General features: G+C 35.6%; 1 protein-coding gene across 1 annotated transcript; it reads right to left on the bottom strand.

The window, feature by feature from the left end:
- Positions 1–2,484: 2,484 nt before the first annotated feature.
- Positions 2,485–9,310, bottom strand: LOC132173719 (CBS domain-containing protein CBSX3, mitochondrial). The gene is made up of 7 exons (XM_059585303.2): positions 9,198–9,310; positions 8,859–8,986; positions 7,216–7,478; positions 6,995–7,076; positions 3,126–3,199; positions 2,932–2,992; positions 2,485–2,843 (listed from the first exon to the last, which is right to left on the bottom strand). Exons 3-7 carry the CDS (start codon positions 7,471–7,473, stop codon positions 2,701–2,703), a joined length of 618 nt encoding a protein of 205 aa, XP_059441286.2. The 5' UTR covers positions 7,474–7,478; positions 8,859–8,986; positions 9,198–9,310; the 3' UTR covers positions 2,485–2,700.
- Between the last annotated feature and the right edge of the window lie 692 nt (positions 9,311–10,002).

Raw genomic sequence — 10,002 nt, 5'->3', positions numbered from 1 at the left:
CATGCAATGATCCACCCCTATTATTCAACGAATAATTTTTTTGTTGAACAATACTTCGAGTCCGTTTGTTACAGCCTTTTGCCCTTTGTTACTGTAACTGGCGTTGATTGATGTGAAAAATACAAAAATTTTGGTATTAAAGAAAAAGGGGAAAAAGTAGTATGAAAAAACTTTGTTTTTGTAATTATTAATTTTTATTTGAATAATAATAAAAAGTAAATGTTGTGATATAAAAAGTGAAAAAAAAAAATGAGAAATTAAAGTACAATCTACCAATTTATACTGCAATCTACCAAAGAAATTAAAATCAGTACGTAGGTAGAGGCTTTCATGTTCTCGAGCATTAGGTGATCATTTTTAATGAGAATTAAGGATAAAAACATCAACCAAATAGTGTCATTAATTCCTGATGATGCCCTTCAAAGCATCAGCGTTCGTGATCGATCCCATGTTCTATAAAAGATATGGACATGTTACATGCATAATAACAGATGAGTAGAAATAAATGTTTTAGAAGAGTTGTTTTTGTCGCTACTGGAAAAAATCAATTTATATTTTCTAGTTGTTTTTTTTATCGTATTGTACAGTTGGTCTTTGTTTTTCCAGCTTTGAAAAGATTTTGGTTGGCAATGGATTGTGTGTTTTGGTAATGGATATTTTAATTGAAAGTAATTGATGTGAAAAAGGGGAGGGGAAAGGAAACTTATATATATTTATTTCTCTCTTATGTTCACTCCCGTCGGGAGATACCTGCACATGAAATTCCAGTTGTAAAAAACAATTAAAAACTATTTGACCTGAAAAATTCTAGAAAAAAATAAGAAAGAGAAGCTTTACCACCACAGCGGTCCTGATGTTCTCGACCTTGTAGCTGATTGTTCCTCCAGCAACATCAGCCCAATATTTGGTTAACTTAAACTGCCTTTTCATTTGCTTAAACTTCTCAGTTAACTGATTCATTCTTAGATTTGTTCTTCTAGTACGAAGTCTCATTTGTAGAAGTACTAAGTCCCAGTCAAGATTACTACGGGTGATTGCTTCCCCCTTGGTTACGTCATAAATAATATCTACTAAAACTTGTTCTTCTTCAGTAGACCAATTAGGATCCCGGTGACCAGCCATGTGTTCGTGTGGGGCAGTGATTTTCAGGGTTTGAAAGGTGTTTGGGTAGTATGAAAAGAGACGACTGAGACAAGAGAGAAGAAGTTATTCGATCTCTAATATATTAATTCTGTAATAACTCTTTTCCAACTACCTTACTTTTACAAATCAATTTTTTTTTTTTTTTTCCTTTTTCACGCCCTGTGAAGGCAACTAGAATATTATATACAAATTCTAGTTGAGGTAGATTCCTATCGTAATAACTATTTTCCAACAGCCTTACTTTTACAAATCAATTTTTTTTTTTTTTTTTTGTATGCCCTGTCAAGGCAACTAGAATATTATATACAAATTCTAGTTGAGGGGGACTTTTTTAATAGTTTTGTTTTAATAGTTTTACTTTTTTAATATTTTTATTTTCTTCTTATGAGCAATATCCATTTAATTTTCTCATTAACTATGGTCATTAATATTAGAGGAAAGGAAATTGGCAGTTGGGGGCTGGAGGTTGGGGGTTAGGGTTAACTGGGCTGGATTTGAAATGCTGAGAACAATTTAGTGTAGATTGATGAGAAGGGTATTTTCGTAAACACGGGCTGGATTTGAAATGCTGAGCTGCAAAAGTAGATTTCATTGCCTAACCTTTCAAACCCTGAACGCGCCTGCATTTTTCCCAAAATCTTTGGGTTCCTCGATTTCAACTGAATTCTTCTCCATTTTCAAGCATATTTCAATCTCATTTCATCCAAGGTATGATTCCCATGATTTAATCTTGTCTCATTTCTTGTTAATTGTTATGCTTGATTCTGGTTGTGTTATACACATTGTTTGTGATATATTTTGGTATGATTTTCCATTATCCATGAGATTTGTTCGCATGACTAAATATTTGTGCACACCACATGTTTGACAAAATGCCTAAGTGACATTCTTGAGCCACTTACCTTGATTCATGACTTGAATTACTCTTGTTTATTGTCATTATGGTTTAAGCTTTGATTGTGAGGGATATAAGTGACCTTTTTAATAATAGGAATATAAAAAATAAAAGTATTATAGGAATATAAAAAATAATAATAATAATAATAATAAGTGACCTTTTTAATACATTTTGGTAATTTGATGGACTACTTTAATACCTTTTGAACATTGTAAGACTATAACAAACGGCTGTTAGTTTAGGAGGCTTTTTTATATTTTTTCCATTATATATATATATATATATATAAAGGTAGGTCATTACCGGTTATTAACCGCCTCTTCTTGAACCTAAAACCACTAAAACCACTAAGCACACCCTTAGGCGGTTAACAATTTTTTTCAAACTACCAATAAGCATCTACTTAGTCATTCGCACCATGCGCTAAGTAATCACAGCAGATATTTCAAGCAACATCCCAGTGCTTGTTATTAGCTTGTAGCCCTTATGCTGGTCTTTGGTATCCGTACATCCACATCTGAAAGATAAAGAACCAGAAAACAGAAATTGCACAGAGCACACCATATTTACAAAGGTACTCAAAAGTTTATTAGTGCTCAAGGAGCAGGAAACATTTGACAAAGCCAACGCGAGAGCGTTATCACCATTATCATCATCATCTAGTAACCTCCTTGAATATAAGCATTCAAGCGGTCTAGCTCCTCCCGATGCTCACTCACTACAGCGCGGACCACATCTCCTATGGACACCATGCCTATCATCCCCTTTTCATCAATGATAGGGATGTGCCTGATTCGGTTATCTGCCACCCAAACATGAGTTTCAGGCTCATAGGATCTTTGATTTGAGAGAGATTATAACCATCAATAATGAGAAGCAGTATACAGTACCTGTCATCAGTTGCATTGCCCGCAGAACTTTTGTGTCAGGTGTGACTGTGATAAGCTTGTTCTGTGGTCACCGTATATAGCATATGCCATCAAAAGTGGTTCCGACACACGGGGAAAATGTAAACAAACTTCGATAGACAATGGACAAAAACCTAAGAATGATGTTTTCTTACGGAGGGGGAGAAGACTTATACCTCTTCAGTCATGATATCCCCAACCTTGGTTGACTTGGATGATCTTCCCTGTACTATGATTTTCCTTAGGTAATCTGCAAATACATCACCAAATAAAGGACCCGATTAACTAAACAAGTACAAATATATATCTTCCATAACATAACTTAGAGCAATGGCAATGCCCATTTATTGAATTACAAAAATAACTTACTGACAAAAATTAAATAAAACATAATCTAGTAACCCAATCCTATGTGCCTTTCATTACAGTATTTCTTAACATTAAAACCTAAATAAAACTAGAGGACCAATAAACTCTTGCAGTTCTGCATCATTCTCTCCTACTTCAAGAAAACTTGACTCAAGTTTTGAAATGCTGAACATAGGATAAATAATATGGGCCGGACTGATGAATCTCCATGAATATGTCTGGATAGGCCTGCTGCTGCCACGTCTCTGGCTCGCTCACTGCTTCGCGCGCTTGCTAATATGGGCCTCAGTTAAAGCCTCACCAAAGGATACTGCTTCGCGCGCTTGCTAATATGGGCCTCAATTAAAGCCCCACCAAAGGATACGCACAAGTAACCAGAAATCAAAGGCACTGGTCTTCTTTACACTCAGTTTTTGTGTTCAACCCTGACGGAGCGCATAAACGCTTTTTTTTTTTCTTCTTTTGTTCTTCCTAAGTCACAGAACACAGCTCTCTATAGAAAAATATCAACATCAGAAAAAAGGGGCAGGCTTGCAGCTGGAGCTCGTGGGAGGCTGTTGCGGTGCTGTTTGGGAGGTGGGTTGGCAGAGAGAAGGTGGGGAAGGTGAAAGGTGCGATGGTTCTGTGGTTGGCAGCGTGTCTGAGATGCTGGGTGGAGCAGGCTGTGCGATGGGTGCTACAGTGTAGCGTGGTGGTGGCCTTATTTGTTGGGTGGCGGCGGCGGCGCAATGGGAAATTGTTGGGTCTGATGGTTGAGACTGTTTGAGGTGGGTTTTTAGCAGTTTTTCTAATTTAGGGTTTTGGGTTTTGGGAGGTCACAAAATTGGGGTTTCATAGTTTGCTGCGGGCAGCAATGGATATCTTTTCATGTGTGACTGTCTGTTTGTGTATTGACACTGAATGGATATCACTTTTGTTAAGTGTGGCTATAATAATCATGTGTGCTCCATATGTTCTTCTGTCTCCATATTTCAATAAGTGTGATGAGTTTGTTGTTGTCTTCAAAGAGCAGGCACTTTAACATTTTCCATCAACCAAAGCCTAGTAGCAGTTTGTTAGGCTAGGGCTGGGCTTGTAATTTGTCAATCACTTGTAATTGTGTTTTGGCACCAAATAGCCAAAGGAAGAGATTGTTAGGTCTTAAAAATTAGATTCATTCAATGCTCAAAATCTTGGTTGTACATGTCAAAAAAAAAAAATCTTGGTTGTAAAATGTCAAAGTCTAGTTGCTTACTGTGTGCCAACAACACCTGGACGTCACATACAAGTGCTGAAGAAATTGAACACAAAAGCTTTTGTCACCTACATGCCACTTATAAGAGCTGACGAAATTGTAGATTGAAATTTTCATCACCTGGAAGTCACCTACAAGTGGTGACGAAATTGAAGACAGAAAAACCTTCGTCACTTAGATGTCACCTGTAAGTGCTGACGTTGTCTACTGTGTTAGAGAAGTTAACAATAAAACCCTGGCTTACGTCCTGACTTAAAAGGGGACATCCTCAAGCCCTAACGTGATCTGTTCTTTTTTGAAGGCATTTTTGAGGTTTTTTGCATGACCCTATATATTCTTAAGTATGCCCATTTTTCGAGGTAAGCAAGAATATTAAGAACACTCAATAGAGAACCCTTCTAGAAGTGATCTTGCTTCAATCATCTATGTTCCAACAGAGGATTTGAACAAAGTTTAGAGCTCTCTCTCTCTCTTGTAGTTTGATTCTTTTTCAAACCGCACCATACGCATCATTTTATTGCAAAAAGTCTACTGTTGGGTCAGTAAGGAGAGGTACTCAAAGAAAATTGGCTAGCGAAGAGCTAGAGCAAAGGCAAGTAGGGAGCTTGTTGTTCATACAGTTGGTACGAGTATTTTACATGGGTTGCAAGCTTACTTGTATTTTCATCAGATATAGCGATCTCCCAGTATGCTTGTATTTTAATCTTCTTCAGTATAAAAGATATCCTAGGTTTGACTGCCCCAGAATGATTTTACCTTTGAGGTGCTCAAAGGGTTTCTACTTCATAATCAAAAACCTTGCGTTGCTTTTGTGTTTGTGATGTTTGAATGTTTTACTTTTCAATAATTTTATCTTGTGATAATTATTGATATTGTGTAGTTGACTTGGGGTTGAAACCTGATTTGTAGTTATTCAAGGGTGTCAAGGATCATTTGATCGTCTTGGCTCGACTACACAAATGCTAGATTCATCATTATGCTAGGCTCGCAGTTCGCCAGTGTTGGATTAACAATGGCTTGTAGAGGACATGGGGCAGTGTCATCAATGTATTCAAAGACATGCTGCCCAAGGAGGTAATTTTCATAGGTTAAATTAATTGTGACAAGGTCTTGCAAATTGAAGAGGTTGGTGAGGGATGAACGAACTAGGTTTCGTGCTTATGTGGTGTGGGCGGAAGAGGAAGAAGATGATGTGCGGAGACTTGTCATTTCGGAAGGGTGACGTGAGTCTTAGATGCTTCGATACCATAAAATGAAACAAGCACACCAGGTGTTTGGAGAATTTTATCATTTTTTTCCACACTGTAAGTTGTTGGGTGTATATATCATTTACAATAGATACAAAATGAACAAAAATTGAGTAAAAAGCATGAGGAAACCTTTTACCTAATACACTTAAAATCCTAGTAAAGGAATGCCTTAGATATGGAAATGGAGAATAATATCAATGAAATCTAATGGAATATCAGCATTGCAATTCAAAAATATTTAAATCCATCGAGGAGATAAAATTTTAATAGAAGCCAAAATAGCTGAAATTTTTCACCTACCATATTCAAATCCTAGTAAAATTCACCTACTTCAGGCACTGGTGGACCATACTATATATATTCTGTTATACCATATAGGAGATCAACCTCCAAAGGCAACCCTTTGTATCATAATATCTGAGCACCAATATAGTTCATCACATTTTTTTTTGGATGAATGAGTAATTTCATTAAAACCAAACACAATCAAACAAACAACACCCAGCTTACACGCCTTCACAGAAGGCTAAGAGCATTCCCAATGGAAGAGCCAAATATTACTTTTATCTAAAATAGCTCTTCAAATGTTTAAAAAACTCCCTACATTAGTTTAGCAAAAAAAAAATGTAAAATAGATATTTGATTGGAAGAGCTAAAAAAAAAGCTAAATGTAGCAGCACTTTTCAAGGAAGCTATTTTATTTTTCATTGTTTTTCTCACCTGTTTTCTCTTTTTTCCAAATCTTTACCTACTTTTTCTCTGCATGTTCTCTTTTCCCAAATTTTTTTCCCATTTTTCCTCTCACATGTTCTCTTTTTCCCAAAACTTTTCTTACTTTTAATAGTATTTTAATATAATAGATAGAAATATAGCTAATCGGATGTAGAGACATTTAAAAATGGCTTAGCTAAACTAGATAAAAGTGAGTTTTGAAGAGCCATTTTACATAAAAATATGGCTCCTCCATTGAGAATGCTCTAAGAAATCAACACAACAGTCACAACCTACAGAAAAACAAGCACATAAATTGCACCAGCAAATCTGCAGGAAGATTCCACAAAGAACACAAAACTAAATTTTCCCTAGTCTTTGCAAATTTACCCTTCCCTACAATTCTTGTACGAACTTCCCACAAAATATAGTTCATCACATATCAAGTAATGAGCTAAACAATGTTTTAAGTATCACATACCCCTTTCAGTTATGATTCCTGCAATTGATTTCTGCTCTCCAGGTTTCACCACCACCAAGGCACCAACATTGTGATGTGTCATCTGCAAAGGAAAACGACTTATTTAGTCTAGAAATCTATCATCTATGACAAAGCCCGTCAAATCATTTCAATACTTGTCACCTTAAAAATAAAAAATAAAAAGAAAAGAAAGATTTATCATAAAGCTCAAAGATACATACCGACTTAACCGCATCGTAAACTGTGTCATCCATAGTGCACCAAAGCCAAGAGCCATCAGCACTTTTACCTTTTGCTTTCAAGACATCCGCAATCGTAGTGCTTTCAAAACCATGCTCTTCCATTCGGGCAGATGTAACTGACTCGAAGCGTGAAAAGAAAACAGGCCGCATCAGGGGATTCACCAGACGAAAGTGTTGCAAAACTGAATTTTTTACGATGTTTCCATGTGATAAAAAGGACTGAAGAGCTCCTTGCATTTTTCCTGTTAAAAGAGGTATGTCATGCTTCATAAACAATCAATTTTATTTAAATCAAGCATGCCGGTGGTGGTTCTTCACAAGGGAAGAAGTGAGAAGCCCTTGGTACATATGCACCAGAAACCAATCTACCCGGTTAGGTTACAAGGGTGACAAAATAGGTTGGCGGGTCGACACGAATACGACCCGTAATGACCCGTCACCCGATTAGCCTAAACACGAACACGACCCATTTAGATAAACAGGTTGAACTCTCAAACATGAACACAACACAAAAAATAACCGACTAACTCGACACGACCTGTTTAACCCGTTTGAATGAAAAAGATAAGAAAATTACAATATGTTCAATTGTTAACAAATTGCAATTCAATAAAAACATTCACAAAGATTAGCAATTTTCAACTCCATAATAGCAAATAGCAAATAGCAAATTTCAAAGTATCAAGTTAACATGGTAAATTATTTGGGAATTGTCTCTAATAGGTTTAATTGTCTATTCAAATAACAACTCCATCTCTTGGAATTAAACCCACAACACCACAAATATGCTCATTTTAAGAAATATTAACAAATTGTGCTCCAAATGAATTTGGAATATCACAGAAATTGACATCCGTTATCAGAACATCCTCTTCTTTGCTATCCAACTTCAATTGTGTGTGTTCTATATAAAAAAAAATAATAATAATAATAATAATAATAATAAAGAGGAATTAGTGTTATTATAGTGTAGTCGAAAATTAATACAAGTAAATGAACAAATTAATTATGCAAATAACTAATATTACCTTGTTGACCAATGTCTAGTGCAAACACTACAAAAATCTAAGTCACCATCTATATATATATATATATATATATATATATATATATATATATATATATATATTCGATTAGGCAATAACTTCCTTGTAGTTATTTCGGATTAGGCACTATTTCAGTATTATAACTCACAAAGGCAGCAACACAGTAAGTTTTGAGGGCTAGTTCCAAACACACCAATACCACAGCCAGTTCCAAACACAGCAAAATACTGAAATCAGCAGCCAAGCACAGCAAACCATTCAAGAAACCAGCAGCCAAACACATCAAAATACTGAAATAGTGCCTGAAAATCTCATAAATGGCCCTTTAATGAAAAAATACTGCAGAAATTTGAAAAGAAAATCAGAGCAAGATAGAGAGAGCGAGAGAGAATCCAAACACACGCACATCCAATTCCAGACACAGCAAAATACCGAAATCCGCAGCCAAACACAGCAAAATACTGAAATAGTGCCTGAAAATCTCATAAACCAATGGCCCCCAAATGAAAAAATACTACGAAAATTGAAACAAAATCAGAACAAGAGAGAGAGAGACAGAGAGACAGAGAGATATACCGGAGACAGACAGTGCCGTAGCCGAGAGAGAGAGAGAGAGAGTTGTAGCGCCGAAGCCTGCGTAGCGTCGCGCGGCGCTGAAGAAGAGAGTGAGAGCCGGAGAAAGGCAGAGAGACACTGCGTAGGATCTGAAATAAAGTTATTAATTAGTTTATAATAAGCGAATTGAGACAACAAAATAACCATTCAAGATAGATCTCCTAAATGCGAGAAAACGAACATATGCAGCAGTAGCACGGGAGCTCAAAGAAGATTGATAGTCTTAAAAGTCGAGAAACATCGGCGGAACAACTCTCACAAATCACAATAAAAAGACAAAAAAAATGGAAAAAAGCGTACCTGAGTGAGGAGGCGATTCCACCAGAACCACTAAGTCCCACTTCTAAGTGCAGGTGCAGCACCGGCCAATTCGGCTACAGATAAGGAATCAGCCCTTCTGCCCTAGAAGTACTACCGAATTTTACGTCTTTCATGACTCGAAACCATATCGCACTTCACACGTGCAACACGTGGAAGTCATTTGGCTTTACCTTCCCCAATTTGCATTATTTTAAGAAATAACTTGTTTCCAAACGGAGAAGAGCAAAATTTTTATGCAAAATAACTTTTCAAAATTTACTTTATTTAGTTTTTAGTTAAGAAATTTTTAAAGGCTTCTTACATTCGATTTGTTATATTTTTATCTATATCATTTAAATATATTTTTATTAAAAATTGTAAAAGAATATTACTATAATGATCTCTTGAAAAGTTGAAAAAATTTTGAAAAAAAAAAAAAAATTAAATAACTCATTTAAAAAATACTGCTACATGTAACTTTTTTTTTTTAGCTAATCAAATTAAATATCCTTTTTTTTTCTTTTTTTTTTTTGCTAATTTAATGTGAAGGTTTTTACAAATTTGATTAATTATTTTAAATAAAAATACTATTTGACTCCTCCATTTAAAATTCTCTACGTAATTTGTTTGTTTAGTGGTTTTTTTTTCTCTGTTTTTATATGCAAATCGACTAGTCCTTAAGCAACAATTCGATTTTGTGTAGCTCCGTAAAACTGGCTCGCTAGCTAAGTTAAACTCGTTTTTCGGATTCCAAACTTGATTACTTAATTGAACAACACAATAAAATGAAATAAATGCACCACGA

The sequence above is a fragment of the Corylus avellana genome, chromosome 3 (genome assembly GCF_965113065.1).
Source record: "Corylus avellana chromosome 3, dhCorAvel1.hap1.2, whole genome shotgun sequence".
Taxonomy (NCBI): Eukaryota; Viridiplantae; Streptophyta; class Magnoliopsida; order Fagales; family Betulaceae; genus Corylus; species Corylus avellana.
This window is presented reverse-complemented; position numbering and strand designations above follow the sequence as displayed.